Source organism: Tetrao urogallus, assembly GCF_951394365.1.
Source record: "Tetrao urogallus genome assembly, chromosome: 8".
Taxonomy (NCBI): domain Eukaryota; kingdom Metazoa; phylum Chordata; class Aves; order Galliformes; family Phasianidae; genus Tetrao; species Tetrao urogallus.
In genome coordinates, this window is record NC_136821.1 from 9053893 (window position 1) to 9076507 (window position 22615).

The window sequence follows — 22615 nt, forward strand, 5'->3', positions numbered from 1 at the left end:
ACCCTCAGCTGTGTGGCCATAGATATCTAGGAGGGCAGTGGTTCCTACTGGGTCAACTCCAGGAACGAAACCTCCAGAGAAGTGCTTGTGCCAGCTTTTCCCTTTTGGTAGGGTCATAGAATCATTAAGGTTGGAAATGACCTCTAAGGTCATTGACACCAGCCATCAACCCATGCCTACTGACCACATCCCTGAATGCCACATCTCCATGGTTCTGGAACACCTCCACTGACAGTGACTCCATCACATCCCTGGGCAGCCTGTGCCACTGCTGTTCCATTCTTTCTGAGAAGAAATAGTTCCTGACATGCAACCCGAACCTCCCTAGCTCAACTTAAGGTCATTATCTCTTGTCCTATGGCTTTTACCAGGAAGAAGAGGCTGACTCACCATCACCTTTCCTTTACCATCCTTGCACTGCACTGGAAGAGAGAGGGGTAGCAGGGCCCTCTGTCAGGCAGAGAATATAGAGGCGGGCTCTAGTCTGCAGAACAGTGCAGTGGATGGGAAGGTGATAAGTGCTGTGCAACTGTTAGTGATGCTGGGAAGTGCTCTGTCATGTCATAACAGCACGGAAGAATGGAATAGAATGAGCAGGCGCCAGATTTAAAGCCAAGTGAAAGGAAATACTTCTCCCAGACAGCACATAAGGAAGCTGTGAAGCTAGTGCTGCAGGATGCTGGGGTTGCCAGGAGCAGGAAAGGACTGAGCAAAGCCCACCAAGGGCTGTTAAGTGTTAGAGTTGAGAGAGTATTGTGGTGGTGTTGCACTCTGTGGTTCAGCATCAGCCGTTGGCTCTGGTTGGTTAATAGCCTCGCGCTTCTGCAGACTGAGAAACAGCAGCAGTGCCTTCTGTCTGTCCTCCTTCCACAGGAAGTGCAGTAAGACCATGAACCTACAGCAGGGAATTGGGCGCTGCAGGAGCTTGACAGAGGAGAAGAGCTGACGTGCTGGGCTCAGACCCACCAGCCAAAGGCAGAGGGAGTGTAAAGGGCATGATGAACATGCCACATGATGCCAGAGGGGAGGGCCACGTGCAGGAGCTGTTCCACGAGGAGGCCCAGCAGGTACGTGAGAGCCAGCTCCCCTTGCAGCCCAGCTGCACGTCCCCTGAGGTTTCAGCTGTTGGCTTCAGCAGCTCTGAAATTTGCACATGTCCTTTATCTCCTCTAGAAACTCAGTGTCCTCATCCCTAATCTATTGGCTTTGTGTGATGACAGAGCTATTTGAACCTATTCTTCCAGCCCCAGTCTATCCAACCTAGTTTGTCTTCTGCTCCAAGAGATGCTGCATTGACCCTGTTCTTTTTGATGGGGTTTTCAAAGCTCATCCAGTTCTAATCCCATGCCATGGGCTAGTTGCCACCTACTAAGTCAGATTGCCCAAAGCCCCATCCAGCCTGGCCTCCCAAAACACACCGCTTCCAAGTTGGAGCTAAGTCACATCTTCACACTTGTTGATGGCAAGCCACGTGACTATAATGGTCACTGATCTTCACACCACTTCTGCAGCCTGCGTGTAGAGTGTAAGGGATGAAACTAAAGGCTTTGCTTTCCTGCAGGAATCCCAAACACAGAGCAGGCCCTGGTGGAAGATCCAGCTGTTCGTGTGGGAGCCGGTGCTTTTTGGGACATGGGATGGCGTCTTCACCTCCTGCATGATCAACATTTTTGGAGTGGTTCTTTTCCTGAGGACAGGATGGCTTGTGGTGAGTGAGGGCTGATTCGGTTGAACATAAGAGTGGGAATAGATCATTTTCTCCTCACCTCTCTTCTCCATCAGAACCTGAGTGTTCTTGGTTTTGTGATGCTCATAGGCAATGAATTGGTGAAGTCCTCTGGTATTTCCTAGCTTTTTAGAAGGATCCACAAAAATGGAAGGTGGTATTTTTAAGTGTTCCTGTTTTAGCTTTCAGAAAAAGAAAGCAGCACCACAACCACCAGCCTAGACAGTAGCTTGGGACGTCCTGATGTTGTGCTGTTGAGGCAGAAGAATTGCTTTTCAGGCAAAGCACATTACTGCAGGTAGAGCTAATTTAACATCTTCCCAGTACCACCAGAGCAGATCTCTTCCAAACATAACTGCATTACTTGGGGTCCCTAGTGTGTCTCAGATGGGCAGTCCACAGCCAGGTGGAAGTGTCCTCACTGCCCAAGGGGCTCCTTTGTATGAACCCAATGACTTATGCAGGGTTGGGGCCTGCCTCTTCTCTCTTGCACTGCAGTGTGGAACTGTTCCTGCTGCAATTTGTTGTGCTGTCCCTTAAAATTTCCCCTCAGTAAAAGGAAAGCATCTCCAGGGAGTATTGGAATTTGAGCTTCAGGCTCAGTCTGCATCACAAGTGCAAGTTTGTGTCACAGTGAACATTTTCCAAAAGGAAGCTTGCACTTTATATTGAACACTGCTTCACTGAAGGCATCAAAAGGGAATATTGAGACCCGCAGAGCTACAGAATCAGGTGAATCCATAGGGCAGCTGAGATGCAGTGGGGCTGTTCCCTCGCTGACAATAGGGTGCAAACCCCAACCCTGCATTCCACTGATCTGTGGTGGGTCAGTGCATGGGTGCTGTGCTCTTTGCTTCACCTCTTCCAGCTGAAACATGGCTCGTGCTTTTTGGTGGGAACTGCAAGCTGAAGAAACCGGGATGATTATCTTAGCTTCACTTTTCTTGATCTGATTTCCTCCATATCTCCTCTGAAAGCAAATTACTGCCGGAACGAGCGCAAATAAAAATGAAGTAAGTAAATAAAAACTGGAACAGCTGGAAGACAGCGTGAAAAGGAAGGGAGGAGAAGTCAAGGCTGGCAGAGCACACGTAGCAGAGGACGCACATACATGGATCCATTTGTCAGGCTTTTGCTGCAGATTTTCAGAGCTGGAGTTAGTAACACCTGCAGTTGCAGGGGACCTCAGTCTTCCACATGTATTCAGTAACTGCTGCACCACTGTGCTGCCCACTTACTCTCCATCCTTCCAGCATGCATGCATAAGTAATCAGGGCTTTTGCCTCCCAGTTCTGCCTTCCTCCCACTGGTGTTCTGTTGGAAGGAGTTAGGTCTCTTCTGGCCCCGATGTTAAACCTTTATTCTGCCTAAAGCCCCACGTTGCCCATTAACCAGCTGCTGCGCTTGCCCGGTGCCTCCTCCAGGATCTGGAAAAGCCCAAGGCCATGTGTATGTTTGCATGTGTGTGCTTTTTTTTTTTTTCTTTTTAACTGAAGCGTGTCGTATTTATTAACCCTTTTAACCTTAGGATAAGCTATGGAGGAAAAGGAACAATTGTCCTTTTAAAGGAGTGTCGGGTTGAATTGGGCTTTGGGCTGACCCTGCAAGCAGCTGCATTTGTAACAAATCTTGGCTCTGTTCCCCACTGACCAGATAAAGCCCTGTCAAAGGCCACGGGATGCTGAACCAAAATAGGATTTTATGATGATAGTAACATCCTGGATATGTTTCTGTTGTTTTGCAAAAAGAAGGGAAAAAAAAAAAAAGAGATCTGGGATTTCAACCAATCCCAAGGATGAGAAGCAGTGCTGGTAATAAACAAACCCATATCAAGGCTAGCATGACCTCAGAAACTATTGGAGTGGGAGGAGAGGGAGCAAGGATAGAGAGGAGCGATGGGACAGGGCCTGAAACACGAGTCGAGGCAGAGGAAGTGAGGCCAGACGTGAACTGGGCACTGGGAGAGGCTTCTGATGATGCAGTTGGGCTGGCAGTGTGCTGGACTAAGCAATTTGTCAGCAGGGGAAGGTGGGCTGGAGCACGGAGCAAAACTTTTGGAAAATAAATTAGAGCTGTGAGAGAGAGGTTTGGAAGGTCCTGAGTGCAGAAGAGGCACTTGAATTTGCATGGAGGAACTAAGTGCCTTCTCCTTGGCTCTGTGGAAGGCATGCTTTCACTGCACATAGGAAATGCAACCACAAATGGAGCGCCCCAAGCAGCGTACCCTGCACTGCAGGCAGGCTTTGCTGCTCACCCTACACCTTTGGCTGCAGCCGCTCCTCCCTGGCGCTTCCTCTGCCTGGAGCAGGAAGGAAGTTTTTATCAGCAGGGTGAAATCCTTCGCAGAAAATGCGTGTGAGGAAATTGAGTGTGAGAGCCACCTGCTACTTTGCATACATCGGGCAGATAAAGCCCCACGTGTGCTGGCCTATGAGCGCATTATTTATTTTCCAGGCAGTGTTTCCCTGGGGGTTTTGTTCTTTGTTATCGTTTGGGAGGATTGCAGCTTTTAAAGGTAATGTTGTGATAAATTAAAATTCCAGTGTGATGATTTTAATAGATCAGTTGTCACAAATCCCAAGCATTTGGTTTTGAAACTGCTTTTTGTTTTGAAAGTGTTCTGTTTGTTTGTTTTTGGTTAATATTTCATTCTCAAACATAATGAAACATGGCAATGGCAGCAACCCCCTCCCCGTGGTCATTGAGTCATTGTTTGGCATCATCCTTTCTCAGCCAGAAGCCGGAATCAGTGATTCATGCAGGAGCCCAGTGATGGAGCAGAGCCTTATCATGGAAGGGTCTGTCCAGCCACAGGACGAGGCAGCTCTCCTTCAAAAGGACATCAATAAGATCTGTGAATTTAGCAATCAGTTACATTAATTACATAATTAGGGTGTGTGTTGAGGTTTTGCTCTTCCTTTTAATCCGTAATGACTTCATAGCCATTGATCACAAGTAACTAGAAGTGGCTGGGTCCTTTTTCTGTCTCAACCAATTTTTCTTGTGTGAGTTATTTTTTGTTATTGTTTTCTCATTGCAGGGGAACACTGGTGTTGTGATGGGCATGTTTCTGGTGTCCTTTGTGGTCCTGGTTGCTCTGGTGACAATCCTATCTGGAATTGGGGTCTGTGAGAAGTGCAGCATTGGAAGTGGAGGCGTCTACTCCATGATCTCTACTGTCCTTGGAGGTCAAGTTGGGGGGACCATTGGGCTCCTTTATATTTTTGGCCAGGTAATTAGAAACGTGAGAAGATAATTAAAAAGAAAAACTAGAAAACTTATCAGTCTTTCTAAATGCATCCGTAAGAGCAGGCCAAATGGCACTTGGCATAGTTTAAATGGCAGAGGAGTTGGTTTTTGTGCAGAATGTGCATTTCATTCCCAAAGTACCCTTGGTGCCAAGACAGGCCTTGCCCTTAAGGAGACATCAATCCAATGGAAAGGCAGTGGCCAGGGTGGCCACCTAAAGCAAAGAGCCCTCTGGGCTGCCATGTTGGCTTTTATGTGCTCACTATGCCCTTGGGGATGTGGGGGTACATGTGGACCAGGCTAGCCTTGATTGTTTCTCCAAATGGGGCAGAAGTGGAGCTGGTGTGTGATGGGAGCTGGGCAGAGGGAAGGTGGTATTTTGAGAGTCACAACTTCTGTATTTTTTGAATGGCCCCGAGGAGCCATGGTGGCGGAGCTCTGAAATGCATGTGTAGTAAACATAAAGAGTGGAAAATAATCTCTTAAATCTGTGATAACTTAACCCCCTCCCCCTGTAAAGATGTTATGAACAGTCTGAAGTGTGGTGAGCAGGCAAGAATTTTTATTGAAGTTTGTTTTAAAATGACTGACTTGCAGCAATCTCTGAAAACCCTTAAAAAACACAAACCAAAAAGAATCCCCTCTTCTCCTTTCACTTCAGATTAAAAGCAAGTGTCCATAAAATACAAATTGAACGCACTTATAAGCCAAGATATGGAAATGGGCCACACATGAGAATCCTTCCTGTAATATTTTCCACTCCTGCTCTCTAAGTGGACCCTGTCTGGGAAAGCAATCAGGTTGCAGCCTCTCCCAGGTGTCGTAAAACCTGGCCTCTGGCAGCCCCATCCTGTAGTGAGGCGTCCAGCTCGCATGGGGGCTGCGGGGTGGGAATTGGCAGCTTGAGGAGAAATGCTTTGCGTGCTCCCGAAAGCTGATGTGTTTCCCTTCTCTCTGGCTGTGCTCAGCGGACTTTATCTGCCTTTTTCTGCAATAGCTGTGAGCTGCATCTCTGCTGCAAGCTGCACACAGAGAGCTGTAACTGGTCAGAAGTGGCGCAGGAACTGGGTACGTGGTCTTGCTGCCTTCAGTAATGAGAGGTTGCTCAGCATCCTGGGGCATGCTGCAGAGATGGGCTGGAACCCAGCGTGGGGTCCTCTTGTGATGCGCTGGAGGAAATGCTTGATCACAGGATTGTTGAGATTGGAAAAGACCACTAAGATCATCAAGTTCAACCTCAAACCATCCCCCACCATGCCCGCTAACCGTGTCCCTCTGCCACATCTCCACACACAGCTCTTGAACACCTCCAGGGACGGTGACTCCATCCCCGCCCTGGGCAGCCCATTCCAGTGCATCTCCACTGTTTCTGAGAAGAAATTTTTCCTAATGTTAACCTTGAATCTCCCCTAATCAGGTCCAGCATGCCTATACCAGCTCCTCTACAGATCAGCATGTGCTTGGTCATGGCAGCTTGGGCTGCAGGGCTGGGGTTTGATGCTCTTCTAAGCAGTCTCATTTTCTGAAGAGGCTCACAGTAAGAGCTGTTCAAAGAAAGAAAGGATTTGTAGCCCTAAAATAGCTTTCTGCTGAAAGCAAATGTAAAGGTAGCACTTGTCTGGGTGTTACAAATCTGTTATGTTCTTCAGCCAGCAAAGTGTGTGTCTTGCAAAGGCTCTTAAGGAACTGATTTCTGCAAGCATTCAGCCTAGACATTCTGTTCTGATTTCAAGATAGGTAGTTCAAGCCCCAAGAAAGAACCCCTTGTTGCAGGGCCAGTGGGGTGGTATCCTGTTACTGTGCAAGGTGGACTGGGGACTTCACAGACACTTGACCCCTGATCTGGAGATATCGTGTTTTATTGAAGGGTAGGCTTAAAGGATGTTTGAGATGTTGAATCTCCTTCCTGCTCTGCTCCTTTCTGAGTGTCCTCCTAACAACCCTTACTGGTACTGATGTGCAACTGCATACCCTGGCTTGGTTTGCCAGCTATGCTGTGTGCTGAAAGGGAGTGTTGCTGAAATGCCCATCCTGGAAACCTCTGGAATTGGGGTTGCTGCCCCACAGGGTGATCTGAGGGCTGAACCTGCAGCTGTTTTCTTGTGCTGCGGATGTCCCATCATATGGACTGCTGGCCACCCAGGAAGAGTAAGGGAAATAAACAGGTTTCCCAAGTGCTTGGGGAGCACGGACTGCACAATATGCACTCCTCAAATGTGCAGGCTCCCTTCCAGGAGACAGGGAGCCAGTGAAGCATCAGGCTTTACATCCAAGCTAAATACAGAGTTAAAAGTACACCCTAGGAAGCAGGGAGAGGAGAAGCATGTGGCTGCTGTTCAGGCAGGTGCTTAACTAGGAGCCTTTCTTTCAGAGAAATAGAAGAAGCTAAAAAGATTGACTCATCCTCTTCTTCCTCGGATAAGCCAGAGAGGTTTCTCTTGGAATGTTAATTGGAGGTACATTTTAAAGCGAGGGGAAAGTTGCTGGTTGCTACTGTGTTGACTCAGGCAGTACATACAGTATCTTACCCACACTGCCTTGACATTGTCCTCTGTTGTGGCAGTAGGGTTCAGTGCCTGTAGGCCAGAGTCACCTTAAACACTGCAGTGTGGCAACAGCAGGCTGAGCCCTGCTGCAGGCACTGCACCCACAGAATACTTACAGACCTCTGTCCTTCAGTGTGTTGCAGGTGCCATGTACATCACTGGCTTTGCAGAGTCCATCGCGGATGTACTGAACCTCAGCAACATCTGGGCAGTGCGAGGCATTTCCCTGGCGGTGCTGCTGGGGCTGCTCGGGATCAACCTGGCAGGGGTGAAGTGGATCATCCGCCTCCAGCTCCTGCTGCTCTTCCTGCTGGCTGTCTCAACGCTGGACTTTGTCATCGGGTCCTTTTCACACCTCGATCCGGGTAAAGCTGACGGTCCTGAGCACTGGGGAAATGGGTGTTGGTTCTTCTGGGGTTTTCTGTATAGGCAACTTTGTGAAGGTACACACGCATCCAGGCAGAGGTAGTGCTCAGGGCTATCAGATGTGGCAGCAGGGCCTCTTAGAGCAGATTGCCCATGACCATTACAACTTTGTATGGAGGAGTTTTTTTCTCTGGAAGCCTGGGGCATCCTTTAAGCCTTGGCAGTGTGATGTGCAGCTGACACTAGCTCTGGGCTGCCCAGCTGAGAAAGCACTGCTGAATTCCTTGCCCAGGGCAGAGGCTAGTGGTATGGAGAAGGAAGTTGCTGGGGTTTCGAAGAGTATCCTCTGTTACCTTTCCCCAGCCTGACAGCAGCCTGCTGTGGGGTCCCCAGCATGAGGCAGGTTTAGTGGGGGCAGCTGGGCAAGGGCAAGGCAGAGGGATGGAGTTCCCTGAACACCCTTCCCCTCTCTGTGTCTTCATCCCTAGAGATGCTGGTTGGGAGCCCACCGCAGACTGTAAGGAGCTCATGAGCACTGCAGCCAGCCCTGCAGCAGTCACTAAGTGTAATTAGCTGAGTAAACAGAAGGTGTCACCTTTTTCTTGAGTTCTGCTGCATCAAAAAGCATCGTAAGGGGGGAAAGTTCAAGAAACCCACTAAAGCAGCTTGTGGAAAGGCATCTGCATTTCGTATTTAGCATGTGTTCAGTGTGGAATAGTTGGCATGTCTTGAAGGGAAAGCAGCTAGCCTGCTCCAAGCAGCTGCTGTGCGCAGAAGTCCTTTTCTAAAGGAAACCATGCGGGTTTGCATTCCCTTAGTGCTCAGGGGTGACCTTGGTATAGACCCAGAGACCTATAAGGAAAGAGAATGAAGGTTTTTTGTTAGCTTCTGTGTTGTTTTTTTGTTTTTTTGTTTTTTTTTAATTCAGCTTCTGTTTAAGAGGACGGTCTGAGCTTGGGCTGGGTGCTGCATTTCCCCAGCAGGCCTCTGAGTGGTGCGTCAGCACCAACAGTGAGCATGGCCTCTGTGGGCCTGGGCCTCTCCTGTGCACCCGTTAGCAGAGCGCCTTCCCACCCATGCTGGGAGGGGTGTGAGCAGGTCGGGGAAGATGCTGGAGGTCTGTGCCGCCGCCAAGCACTGTCTGCTTGGGTTTAACCTCCATGAGTGTGCCTGTCCATCCCAAGGGCCTGGCGCCCGAGCCCATGTGTGGTTGCGCTGGGTGGGGGCCCCTCGCTCATCCCCCCCGTTCCTCAACCTCACACCCAGGCATGCACAACATGGGATGTGGGCCAAGCTCTCACTCCCTTCCTGTGGTTAGCCTTTATTTTTAGTCGGAGGACAGGCCCTATTTAGACAAAAGGGGTTCTCAGCAGGACTTCCCGCTGCTTTCTCCTTTCCCTCTCCACGGCTTGTCCTGCTGTGGGGAGCACTCGGGGCTGCGGTCCCTTTTCCAGATGTGGCTGTCCCTGTGGAGGCTGCGGGGTTCAACCTCGGAATAGAGCCAGGAATCCTGAGAGGCACTGCATGGAGAAGCTGTAAAGAGCAAAGGCAGGAAAAGTTTGTGTATTTATGTTACAGGGAAAAACAAACAAGCCAACAAAAGGTGAGAATCACTGGCACTCGGAATCAGACTTGCCTTGCCCAGGTGCCACCAGGCTGCAGCATCCCTCCTGCTTAGCCCCAGACATTGGCATGGTCCCAAGATCCAGAGCTTCTTTTGGGGGCCATGGAACTCTAAATTTCCCCATTGGATCCAGCCAGTGCTTCCCTAGTGATGGACATAGTCCCAGGTTACTGTGAGGGGTAGATGGTAAGGAAAGGGGTAGGTGGTAAGGAGAGGGGCTCCCATGCCATCTTTCTGCCAGGCTCTGAACCAACCCAAGCTCAGTGTAACCTCCAGAAACGGTCACCCTCTTGTAGCCTGCTGCCCCCTCCCCTCTCTCCCCCCCATGTCTCCTCATGGCTTTCTCTTCTTGCTAAACCTAATGCAGGTGAATTGAGAGCAGACAGATGGGACCTTGTGTCCACTATGCTGCTGAATAACGTGTTGCAGGCAGAACTAGGGTGCTTGGGTTTCTTGGCTTGCATAAATGCCGTAGATCCTTGCTTCAAAACCAGTCTGTGTTACTCTGAGGGGGAGCAGTGAACATAAAAGAGAGGATGCTGTCTGTCCGCAACCAACTCCTCAGAACATCGTGTGAAACTTTTTGGCCTCTTCACGTACTGAGCATTAGAGTCATGGAAAAAGAAGATAAGACCGCTGTTAGTGCCCACACTTTTATTTTCCTAGCATATCTCTGCTAATTTTTGTGTAGGGTGACTCCCAAATACTCCCTTCAATTAGGCGCCTGCTTTCCTGTTTTGGCAGTTGCTCACAGGTACCCTGCTACAGCCCAGCGGCTCTGTGGGAGCAAATGGGGAGGGGTGGGGTTATTTGGGGGGAGATCTGGTGTTAATTGGGTTGTGCTTTGTTTTGGTGGTGAGATGAAAGGAGTCGCAATACAAGCAAAAGTGCCCCCCAACAACAGCCTCTTTAATGTTCTTAGAAGAGGGAAAAAATTAAAAATATGGATTCTGTTGGCAGGGTGTTAGATAATAGGAGGGTGGGGGTCTTCTTGAGTGAGCAAGGCCTGAGGTTTGCTTGGGCTGGGGCTCCCCTCCTGCAGCTTGTGCAGGAGCCAAGCCTCTCTCCTGGTGGAGCCCAGGCAGTCCCTCATCATGCTGGGGCTGCTGGGAGTCTTTGGAGCCCTCTGGGGCCCCGAGCATAACCCCTGCTTGCATCCAACCCCCTGCAGCCCCTGGGCGTGCTGCTGCCAGAGAGCTGCTGGTTGGGATTATTCTTCACACAAACCACATCCTTCGTGTCACCTGCTTCTTTTGTAGCCTTTTGACAGTATTCTCACGGAGCTCAGAAAAACGTTTATCCTCACTTCTTCCTCTAAGGATGAGCCTTGTGAAGGATTTCTCCTCATTGGGTGTCTCATGGCTGCCTGGGAGAGATTATGCTCTCTCTCCTGCCAGGCAAGGGAACCGAAGGGGACATTTGCATGGGGCTGCTCTAGCAGAAAGGGAACCTGCAACTATTGAAATGATGTGTTTGTAAACACATCGGTGCTGTAAAGATCCCTAAAATGCTTTGGAGACTTTGATGGATTGAATCAATTAAATGTATTCACGTATATTTAACATGGAAATGATCAAAGCTTCCTAATCAGAGGATTTTGCTTGGCCTGGGCTGTTCTCTATTGTATTTTTGGGCACGAGGGGTGTGCCCGTTTTCTAAGAGAGGGTGCAGGAAGGATGTGTGTGTCAGAAGATGATCTGCATCTAATCCCAGAGGCTTTATCCAGGCTGATTGCTGACTTCCTGGCTTGAAACACATCTGGAAACTGGCATCATATTCCAAGTAGGAATCATGGAGTGGGTGGCAGCAGAAAATCCCACTTTGCTACTGAACAAGGTAGAGCTAGTGGCGAATAAAAGCAGGAGGCTGCTAATGCGATCTTTATTTATTAAAAAACACGCGATTGCTTTCCCCAGGTTTTTCCAATTATAGCACATTGAATTGGAGTGACATCACCTTTGAGTGGAGGCCAGCCTATTCAACAGTCTGGAGAAGAAATTTATTAACTGGTTACCTGCCAATTGTCTGGGCTAGGAGCTGCAGCACAGATGTGTTTTGAAAAGTGATAACATTGTTAGGGGGGCTTGTTTAGGTATGGACAGGAAAGCTACATCAGTCTCTCTGAAGTAGGTGTTTAAGGCAATTTGGTTTAAAAAAAAAAAAAAAAAAAGATGATAAAAAATGTAGCTTGACCTGTCAGTTTTCTGCATGGTGTGTTTCCACCACGTCCCCAGCTGCCAGCAGCATCTCCCGCAGCGGTGGTGAGGAAGGGATGAAAGCTCAGGGATGAGAGCAGGATGCTGTCTTTTCCTTTCTTATGGATTTTCTTCAGAATCTGCAGCCACCTGGATTGCTGTTCTCTTGCCCTGTCCCTGCTGGCCGGACCTCGAGCAGCCAGGCTGGAAAGCAGGTTATAAGGGGATTCAGTGTTCCAGTCACAACTATCCCAGGCTGTTCCCTCATTACTGCTGCTGAAGCTTTGGGTCTCCCAAGGACTTGAGAACCTGCTGATATCCTTTTTTTTTTTTTTTTTTTTTTTTGTATTGAACCTCACTGAACACCTGTGGTGCTCCCCTTGAGTTTTGTCCATACAGGAGCAAATGTCATCTTTAGAGTGTGTACTGTAGGGGACGGTCCTAATGTTGGTTGATATCCTACAGCATGCCACTGCACTCAGGGGCAGGCTGGGAGACAGGGCTGCCTCATGTCCATCCCTGGAGCAGCAGAGGGTTTGCTTTTGTCTTATAGGTGTTAGTTTTTAATTCATTTAATAGCAGCAGCAGTAGGAATTAGGCTGTTGGTTCAGCCTGTGATAGTATGGGTGTGATAAATACTGCTGCTATATCCCCCTGCTGCAGGATAGGTGATAACCCTCATGATTTATCGAGGCGATTTTGTACATGGTTCGTTTAACCTTTACTTCCTTTGCTGTTTCCCTGCAAGGCACTGCTAAGCTCATCTCCATCGAGCTTGCAACTAAACCCTAAAACACCTCAGTGGCTTCATTGGTGGATGCTCTTGCTGCCCATGCTGCCTGTTGGTGGATCCCCAAACTGGGCAGGGAGCTGACTCAGCTGCAGCATGGTGCCCTGGGATTTGTCCCTTATTAGACATTGCCTTCCCATGGGCTTTCTCCGAAAAAATCTCTGGGTTCTCTGTTTTTGTTTAATTGTTTAATGCTAGGGACTTCACAAGACGGTCTGGGTGTGTAGCATCCCATAATCCCTCCATCTCTCCCTGTCCCTGTGTTTAAACTAGACAGCTTTATTTAACTGCATTGATTTTTTTGTGTGTGCGCCACTACATGATTCTTTTCAAATGATGGAGATTTTGTGCCTCCTTGTATTCCATCCCTGCAGTATTTAATTCCTGTCACAGTTCAGCTGTGCCCTGAATCAGCTTTCCTTATTAAGGGGTTTAACTTAAAAAGATGATTTCTGGATATTGGATTCTTTCTGCAGCCACTTCACTTCTAATTTGCATTCCTATCCAGAGGGCTGCAGAGGAAACTTTCTGCAGGATATGGGTTCTTATCTACTGCTCATCGTCTTCCCTGCTGGTTTCTGTTAACAGTTCGTGGCCTTCTTTGACCTTAGGTGAGAGATTTTAGCCCAGTTGTATGTGCGGGGACCTGCTGGTTCTCCTTGGTTTTCTTTTCTATCAAAGAAAAAATGTGTTCACTGAACAGTGTGGGTTTAATAGGGAAAATGTATCCTTCCATTTAAACTGAATTCAGTGAATGGCTACAAACGACAACAAAAAATCCTTTAGGGTGACAGTGTCTTGCTCAGCCTCTCCAAAATCGAACAGTTTTGATTCACAGTTCTGAAGCTAGGCTTTGAGCTGTAGCTGTGTGAATTCTATCAAGGATGCTGAAAACCTCCCCAAAATAAAATAAGAAAAAAATCAAACAATCAGTTTGGGTACAGAATAATAATAATAAAAATTATATATATGGAATAGTTCTCTTTTAAATACCATTGTCATCTAGATAATATATCTGAACGTGGGAGCATGGGATGTTCTACTCGTGAGTATAGCACAAGAGCATGCAGATCATGGCAGCATGTAGTTGGTTTTGTTCCACTGTGTCCAACTGCTGACTCTGGGAAAGTGGGGATTCATAGAATCATAGAATGGCTTGGGTTGGAAAGGACCTCAAACATCATCTGATTCCAACCCCTCTGCCTTGGGCAGAGCTGTCAACCATTAAATCAGGCACTGGATTCAATTGACGTGGGTTGGGCTTTGGCCCTGGCAGCAGCCAGTGTAGCTCTGAGCTAGGAACAGAGTCACTCCAGCTAGCCCAGAGGATGTGTGTCATTGCCTCTGCAGCTCCGGTGCCATTCGTTTTCCTCCAATTGTGCCTTGGCTCAGCCCAAATTCTGGTTTCTTAAAGCTGGAATTTTTCATCTGAGAAGTTCTGCAGAGCCACCCACAACAGGGACTCTGGGTATGGCTTCCAAGAAATACCACTCAAAATAAAGTATCCCATTTATGCAAAACATTTTCCTAGAAAAAGGTGAAGCAAGGGATGGTTTACTTCTTGTACTCCTTGTAATGAGCAAAACCATTTCCTCTGGCAGGTTTGAACAGTACTGAACAAGCCAGGTAGCGGATACCACATCAAGATGTAAAATAGTCATGGAAGTATTTTATGTATTATGGCAAGACTGATGCTTAGCATTAAGTAATATAAAACATAAGTGGACTTCATAAATACCCACATTAAAATATTTTTCTTTTTTTTTTTTTCCTCCTAACCAAGATTTCAGATTTTCTACCTGCAACAAATGTCTTTTGTTAGGTCTTTTTTTGCCTTTTTGCAAAAAACTGTTCAAAACCACCAACCTGCGCAGCCAGCATAGATGCCAAATGACAGTACCAGCTCCTCCCACAGCCTTATGTCATTGGTTTTCCATGTCTCCGTGCCCCAGGAGCCAGTTGGAGGTGAAGCAGGTGGGTGCTGGTCCATGGGGCACTGCAGCAGGAGTGGGGCAGGAAAGAGTGCTCCCTCCACAGGGCTCCTGCCTGGCTGCAGGAGGGGATGGTGACCCAAGGATGAACATTGCTTCATCAGCACAAACATCAGGGACTGATTTAAGCAGCTCCCTTTGTTTATTATGGCTTCTGTGCTATTTTGAGCTGCTGGCCGGCTCCCACTGTTGCAGACCTGTTGAACTCTGGGGGATGAAGATGCCCATGACCTGATAGCTCTTGTAGCCAAGATGTGCCAAGGTTCCTGTGACATGAGGAGATGAGAGGTGGCACCCATGGGATGCATTTATTGCAGGTCACACACCCTTGGACCCTTTTGGGGTCACAGGGCAGACAAAAAAGATCCAGATCCTGTGAGGGTGGTGAGGTGGAACAGGTGCCCAGTGTGGTTGTGGATGCCCCATCTCTGGAAGCATTCAAGGCCAGTTTGGATGGGGCTGTGATAGAGCTTCCCTCAACTTGGTCTAAAGAGAAGTATTGCTGCTGATAGCAAGGGGTTGGAACTGGATGATCTCAAACGTGCCTTCCAACCCAAACGATTCTGTGGTTCTAGGAAATACTTGGATTTACCATGCATACAAGGAACTGATAGTCCCCGTGTGTGTTTTTGGCTTGTTTGCTTATATTGCGGAGTTTTGCACGTGTGTGTGTGTTTTACAAAGTTGCCCCAGTGCACTTCTTTGCTTTGGTATGAGTTTCCAGTGCCTTGATCTGTGCACCTCCATGCCTGTCACAGCACACCAGCGTATTGCAGCATCCAACAGTCAGCCTTTTTCAGAGCACCCCAGACAAAGCAGCAGGATGCTCTACTGAATCCTCACACTTCCCTTTGTAAATGCTGTCACGCTGCATGCTCATTTGTCCACTCACAACAGAAATATTTTTGCTGATATATTGCAAAAAAAAAGAAGTAATAATAATATTTGGGCTGATTGATTGCTCTGCAGCAGCGTTGCTGGCAGCCACGCTGCAAATGGCTGTCCCTGTGCTGAGGCAGGACCCAAACACCCTCTGATCTTCCCCAACAGGTGCAGCTGAGGGTGGTTTTTGGGAGAGGGTTAAGGCTGGGATTGCTCAGGGCTGCCGCTGCAGGAAGCTGCATTGTGTGCTGGCTTTAAACAGGAGGTTTGGGAGATCAGCGCTGGATCAGAAAACAGGGACTTGGGAGGAACAAACACTCGCTGCTTCAGAAGGGCGGTGATTTCCTTTTGGGTAAACACGTCATTAATCTAAGGGAGCACATTCTTTTCCATCAAAAGATAAGGGATTCGAGTTGCATTTCTCAGGGCTTGTTCTTTTTAGATTGTTTTAACTGTGGCTTTCACTCCTTCAATTACAGGCTTTATATAATCTCTCATTTTGGGTTTGCCGCACTTATTATTATGGGTGCAGAGAAGGTCTCGGACAAGGGAACTCCTTTCCTCCTTCCTTTAAAAATGCTCTGATCCTTCTCCTCTCTGTGTTTTGCCAAGTTGTTTTTTTTCTTTCTGTAGAATAAAATATTTCTACTTCTTGTTCCTTGCAATAGTGATGCATTTAAACACACTTCTGCAGCTTGTCCTGACTTACAAAGCTGGCTCTCCGGGAAGCCAGGAGAGGAGCTGAGTTCTGCTCTGCTCTTGTGCTCTTGCTCTGACTGGGAAGATGCCAGCTGTGGCACCCAGCTCCATTTTTGGACCTGTTTTTTTTTTTCTTTTACTGGAGCTGTGAAATCACTTCAACCCACGGGTTTTGTTCTGTGCTTCCTGGCATTGAACCCATTTTCACAACAGCAGCAGGGCGAAGGAAACTCATCTGGTGACAGATGTGTCAAGCTGGAATTTGGTGATGAAATTGTGGTGTTGAGTCTATAATAGCTGTGATTTTATCATGTATAATCATTGACCTGCATGCATCCAAGAACTGCCTACTCAAATCCCTCAGGTTTGGGGTGCTGGGGCTGAGATGGGGCTCTGGTGTGCTCTGGGACAGATGGATGTGATCATCATTGGACCAGCAGGTCAGGCAGGAGCTGTGAGATTGACAAAGAAAAAGGTAACTGAAATGCATTTGATTCCATGGGTGCGTCAGTCCCCAGGTACCAGTGAGGCCACCCATCTCTCCTCAGCCCCCTCACCTCCATCTCCCCCCTGCAGCTCTTCCCCTTTATTTATGTTCTTTCCCAGCCTTCCAGCTGAAGTACACACATCCAACAGTGAAGCAGAAGATGTCCTGAAAAAATGTGAAAGCATTTTTGTATCTGTGCGAGTTCAGCAAAGGTTATGTTTGTTCTCAGAACCTGCCAGCACGGCTCTGCCTCTGTCAGTGCTTTGCATTCCTGGCTCTCCAGACCCCCATCTCCTCAGCTGTGCTGGTGGAAATCTGCTTCTGCGTTGCACAGCCTTGAATTCCAGCTCACAGTGAGTTGAACTTCCCTTGGTGTGGGAAACTGCTGTTCATGTGGTTGGTAGTGGGTTTGAGTGAGTTTGGTGGCCACCAGACTATCCAAAGACAGATTTCATCCACGGGTGGGGGAAGGATAGTGTTGCAAGGGCTTCAGGAGATAATTTCAGTCCTCTGCAGTACACAGCACTTGGGTGTACAGACCTGCATAGAAATGAATTTGCTTTAGGCCACTCAACCTGATTGACCACAACTTTTGAGAGCTACCAAAGTGACATGCCTTGTCCCCAGCCCATAAATCCTACTCTTGTATTTTGTCCTTGGCTAAGAGGACAAGGAGGGAGAATAATACAACTGTGTCAAGAAGGAGTGAAGTTTTATCTGTGGGACTGGGTGTACGAACTGTGTCTGCCTCCTCCATGCCGATGTCCCCAGAAACCTCCAGTGCCCACATGGGACCCCGCACTGGGAGGGATCTCAGTGGTGGCCAGTGGGAATGGCTGGATCTTGGAGCTTGTGACAGAAGAGGGAAAGTGAGAGAGAGGAGATAATTATGCCAAGGCTCTGTAATTACTTTTTGGCTCTCCGCATGGCATATCACACAGGATCTTGGAAATGCTGGGTTCGGAGCTGGGCAGTGTTCTGCAAGACAAACGCTTCCAGCTGTTCCTCTGCAAGCACATCTCAGTAAGTGCCTCTCTGTGGCTTTTCAGGCAGGAATGTGTGGACCTACTTATTTAGGAAAAGAAAAAGATCCCAGCACTTCAAGCCTTCAGTATCCACCTTCATAATTAAAGTCTCTAATCACAAGCAGAGCGCGGTACTTGACAGCCTTCAGGGAGCTGTTTCTTAAGGTAGTTTTCCATTTTGCATTATTTTGCTCCGTGGTCAGGCCTGCCTCCAGGCCAGGGTTTACTTAACCTTAAGCTTGTGAACAAGCTTATTGAATTTGGCCAGGACTTGAATAATCTGTAATGAGCTCCAGGTTGTCTGTGTGCATTTGTGTAATGAGCTGACCCCGCACTGCCACCATCACATCCCATTCCTTCTCTGGCCTTTTGAGTTGTGCCCTGAGCAAGGGAAGCCTGCTCAGATACTTTCATTCCCACTGCTGGGGAGAGAAAAAGAGCGAGAAGTAAGCCCAAAGCACAGCTGGGATGGAGGGAGGAGGCCACTGCCTCTGCCTGGGGTCTCCACGGGAATCCCCAGTTGGCTTTGTAGTGCTTGGGGGTGAGGGTGCTCATCCTGGAGCCTCTTCTGCCTAGTATGTTCTAGGTGTTGTTTTGTTGTTTGCTATTTCATTTTAATAAGGGCAACTGAAAGGATGTTAGATGAGGTCTTTGCAACAAATAAAGCTTGCCAGAAATGGGTAACTTAGGGAATATGCTCTTTAAAATTCAAAGAATGTGCTTAGATTTGCGTTGAGTTTACTGGAACGAGTTATATCTATGAAGATTTTTCTCCAAACACACAAGAAAAAAGATCAGAAAATGATGAAAGATTTCACAGAGACATTGAAATGAAACACTGTGCCATGGAAATGTTAAAATGTTTCATCTAGATTCAAAATCCAGTTTCTTTTTCCCTACAGTGACATTTTTCATTTGAAATAGACTCAAAGTCTTCTTTAAAAAAAAAAAAAAAGGGAAAATAAATCAAAAATTAGAATCCCAAAATGAGAATAAATCTTTTGAGGTTGAGCGAAATAGTTTGCCTTGAACCTAAAGCTTTTTAGTGTTTTAATTTATCAAACGTCACAGAAATAATTCAGATATTGGTTTAAGTCAATTTTTCCCCCTTCTCTTATTTACTTCAGCTCAGCCACTTGAGAAATCCATTATTTGCCTTCTTCTTATTGAGTATCTAATGATGTAAATAAATTGTTACTGCTTTTTATTGTTCTTTTCCCCTAAGGCTGAGACAGCACAAGGAAGGAATCGGCTTCTTTGCCTTGTAGCATGACACAGGGAAGATTGCTGATCCCCCTTCAATCCAGCCCACTGCAGACCAGCAGGAATCAGGCTCATTAAGGGCATGATTTACAGGCTGTGGGGTCACATAAATTAACGGAGAGCAGAAATTTTGTCGTGAGTGATACAGGAGGAGGGAGGAGTACGGCTTGCATCTCACATGCCCAGCAGTTAGCTAAAGGGAAGAGATCCTCTTGCAAAAATTAAAAACCGATTATGCCTTGTTGGGAAATCAGAGAGCCAAATATAGACCCTATGGCGTTTCCTTCCCTCCTCCTTCCGAAGTGCGGCCTTTTGAAGTGCATTTTAAATGGGATGTGGATAATTGACTCCATGAACACCCGAGTGAGTGCTCTGTTGATTTAACCAATTGGTCTCAGTTGCTGATTCCTGTTTTGTTTTGGATGATGTTCAGCCCAATTGCCCCATTAGCTACAATTAGGACAGTTGATATGACTGACAAAGGGTGGCCAGGCTTGCCACAGTGGTGGGCACGATGACAGCCAGGAGATGTTCACAGCATGGTGCGCTTAGCTCTGAGTTGTGTGTAGGGAGTTGACTTAAATTGATGGTCGTTGCCCAGCATGGCGTAAAACTGATCAAAAGGGACCTGCGTTCTGTTTTACAGGAGGGTGACTGACTGAAAAATGAGGCTGGCATAAGAAGTAACATTTGGATGAACTTTTCTTTAATAGAGGTAGAAAGCTCCTGATCCTGTATAAAGGGGAAATTTTGAATTGCTGGGCTTCCTCTGTCCCACCAAAGCTGCGAGAAAAGGAAATAGAAGTGGGACAGAGCAGTTTGTGTATCCTGTGACTTTTTCAACAAATCTGTTGCTGTCATGTTCAAGTAACATCTGCCATTGTTTCGGGCTGTGTGCATATATACAGATAGTCTCTGCCATCCAAGATTTACAGTTAGGTGAATGAAATGGGAAAGGGAACAGCAGGCAAATGAAAGGAGTGTGGGAAATCGTTTGGCTCCTTAAGGTTGGCGGAGATTGGTTGCACCAATACTGTCCATTCATTGTGCTGATTGCAAATGCTAAGGTATTTCATTCTGCACATCTCCTTAACTTTAAGGTATCTGATTGTGTTAATATGTTCTGGTTGTCTCAGAGGATGATGGCTAATAACACAGGGAGTTATTTGACCGTATCCCACCTAATTGTGTAAGCTGGACCTGAGTATAGGTCTTTTTTTCTTTGTCTCTCAGAAACCTTAATACTAAGAGCTGTGTAGAAACTAGTGGGCGGGGGTTGCAGTTCAGATGTTTCCTGCTTCCTTTCTTCCTCTGCAGGTCAGATGAGGGACTGAAGGGTCTCAGAATCTCCCTTCGGCTGTGGCATGGCCAAAGTGGTTATACAGAAAACAGTCTGGTTATGTACTTGGCCTTTGATATGAAAAAGGAGACAAAAAGGTTGTACCTGGTGATCTTTCAAGTCCCTTCCAACCTGGGCTGTTCTGTGATTCATTTAATCAAGCTGCCTGCATCAGCTTGTCATTTAATTGTATAGACCCCAAGTCCATCTGGAAGACCCCAATCAGAGATGGTCTATTCACAGAGAAGGAGATTGTGTCTGGTGAGGTTCTGCAAGGTTTTGGTTTGAGTTCTTTGGTGTTTTCCTTAAGCACTTGGATGATGGAAAACAGAACATGCAGGTTAAATGTGCTGCTTGGATCAGCTGATGGGATCTGGCTTCTAGGTGACTGCACACGTACTGGGGCAGTGGCATCAGTTGAGACAAACAAAGTCCTACAGCCTGTCAGAAACAGTTGGCTGTGCCAGTGCAGGATGGGGACTGTTCCAAATGGGTGAAAGGGCATGATAAAAGAAAAAAGGCAGATAACATAGAAGATGGGCAAGAGGGAGCAACAAGTGCTTCAAACAGGGTGGTGATGGTTGGGCAGAAGGGAAAACCCGAGGCAGGAAAATATGAAAGTAAATTATCCTGAGAGCCTAGAGTCCATGGGAGCTTTTCCAGATTGGTTGGGCAAACTTCTGTCAAGAGTGGTATAATTCTGGTTGATGCTGCTCTGAAGCATGAATTGGAGAAGGTCTGTCTATATACATGAGTCCTCAGGCTGAGTTGAATAGTTCCCCACCTCTTTTGTTTTAATAGCAAAACATTTCTGTGAGGAGCAGATGAAGAATTGTTTGACTGCAGACTGAGACTTTTCTTGAGGAGTTTGTTAGAAGTTCTGCAGCCAGCACTTGTGCTGTGGGCACAAATTCCAGTTAAGATTGTACGGGCTTTGTCTGAAAAAAGGGTTTGGGTCTAGTCTTGCAGGAATGTACAACATACACAAATTCCCCCTTTGCAGCTTCTGTAGAAATAGTTTAAGCAGGCTTCTGTGAGGTCCGGAGGTCAGGGTGTTGCACTGAGCATATTCCCTTTAAGTCTCATCTGTAGCTTCTTCCTTGTGAAGATGACTGGAACTTCTAAAAGCCTGGCAGCAGGAGACCCATCCATGTTTGGGCAACACAATGAATGCAGATGTAGTAGGAAACTTTTGATTATCTATAGGATTTTTCTGTGGCAACTTCAAAGCTCTGTGGTTAGTTATATTCTGACACTTTAAACGAACATGTCTTGTGTTCAGAACTCTTGATTAACTTTCCAGTCGAATCTATTGTCCAAACATCATTAGTGCTGCCTTTGAGGCATGGGACAGCTTTGATGGAGTCGTTTTTAAATTTCTGGCTGTCACCCTGCACAGCCATAAACAACATCCTGCCTGCTAATGAGAAAATTCGAGTTATTGCAGTCACATGTCTTGTGGAAATAAATTGTAGTGGCTGGAAGAAGAAATAAACCAGTTTTGCTCACCTCCCCCCACTGCATGGAAAGGTGCTGATGGCAGGACTCGCTATGGGGGAGCACAGCTGAGACGTGTTGCAGTCCAATCACTGCTACCCATGTCTTTGCCTGGCATTGGTACCCATTTAACCATGCTTACCTCTTCCCCCACTAAAAAAGTTGACATTCGCCATTTCAAACAACCACTGGAAACAGCTACTGCTCACACATTTTTGGGGGTGAAGGGGCTGTCACCCAAGACTGAGTTGGCTCTCCCACCATCCGTGCAGTGGCTGAGATATTCCTCTTTCCCTCCCTGTGTTTGCAGAGCACGGCTTTGTTGGCTACTCTGAAGAGCTTTTATTTAACAACACGCTGCCAGACTACAGCCAGGGGGAGTCCTTCTTCACTGTTTTTGGAGTGTTTTTCCCAGCTGCCACAGGTACGGTGAGTTTTATCCTCCCCTCCACAGGCACATCTCCTGGGGAGATTCTCCAGGCTGTTTGTCAAGCCTATGGGTTGACATGATGGTGTTGTTTCCTCCCCTCCAAGGATTAGGCAACCTTGGCCAATGCTTTGGGGCCACAGGGTTCCAAGCTTTTTTAATTGTGATGATCAATGATTCACGTTGCTAGATAAGCCTTGCAATGAGATTGTGCTGGATGGGAGGGAAGGGGATGGGAGGACTCTTGGTGGCTGAGCTGGGCTGGTTCCAGCACCCAGGATGCGGACCTACCGCTCTCTGCACTGCCCACACAGCAGGACTCATGTTCATTAAGTGTAACTTCATGCTTTTATGTCATTCCTTCCCTTAAATTAAGAGGAAGATTGATGTCCCCTCTCCACAGCTGGTACTCTCCAGTGGGAATGAAATAGCTATCAGTTGGAGTTAAAATACCTTTTGTTGATGCTGTTTTTTAAGCAATAAAAAGTACCGATCATGAGCAGTTTCCA

At 47.3% G+C, this 22615-nt stretch overlaps 1 protein-coding gene across 1 annotated transcript in view; it reads left to right on the forward strand.

Annotated features, from left to right (window-relative positions):
* Positions 1-998: 998 nt before the first annotated feature.
* SLC12A8 (solute carrier family 12 member 8) overlaps positions 999-22615 on the forward strand; it is a gene marked incomplete at both ends in the record, with an annotated part of 41267 nt that continues 19650 nt past the window's right edge. The window contains 7 exon segments of the mRNA XM_079538757.1: positions 999-1067; positions 1562-1708; positions 4460-4561; positions 4563-4619; positions 4767-4958; positions 7655-7886; positions 21990-22103. Of these exon segments, the coding sequence (XP_079394883.1) occupies positions 999-1067; positions 1562-1708; positions 4460-4561; positions 4563-4619; positions 4767-4958; positions 7655-7886; positions 21990-22103 (913 nt within the window).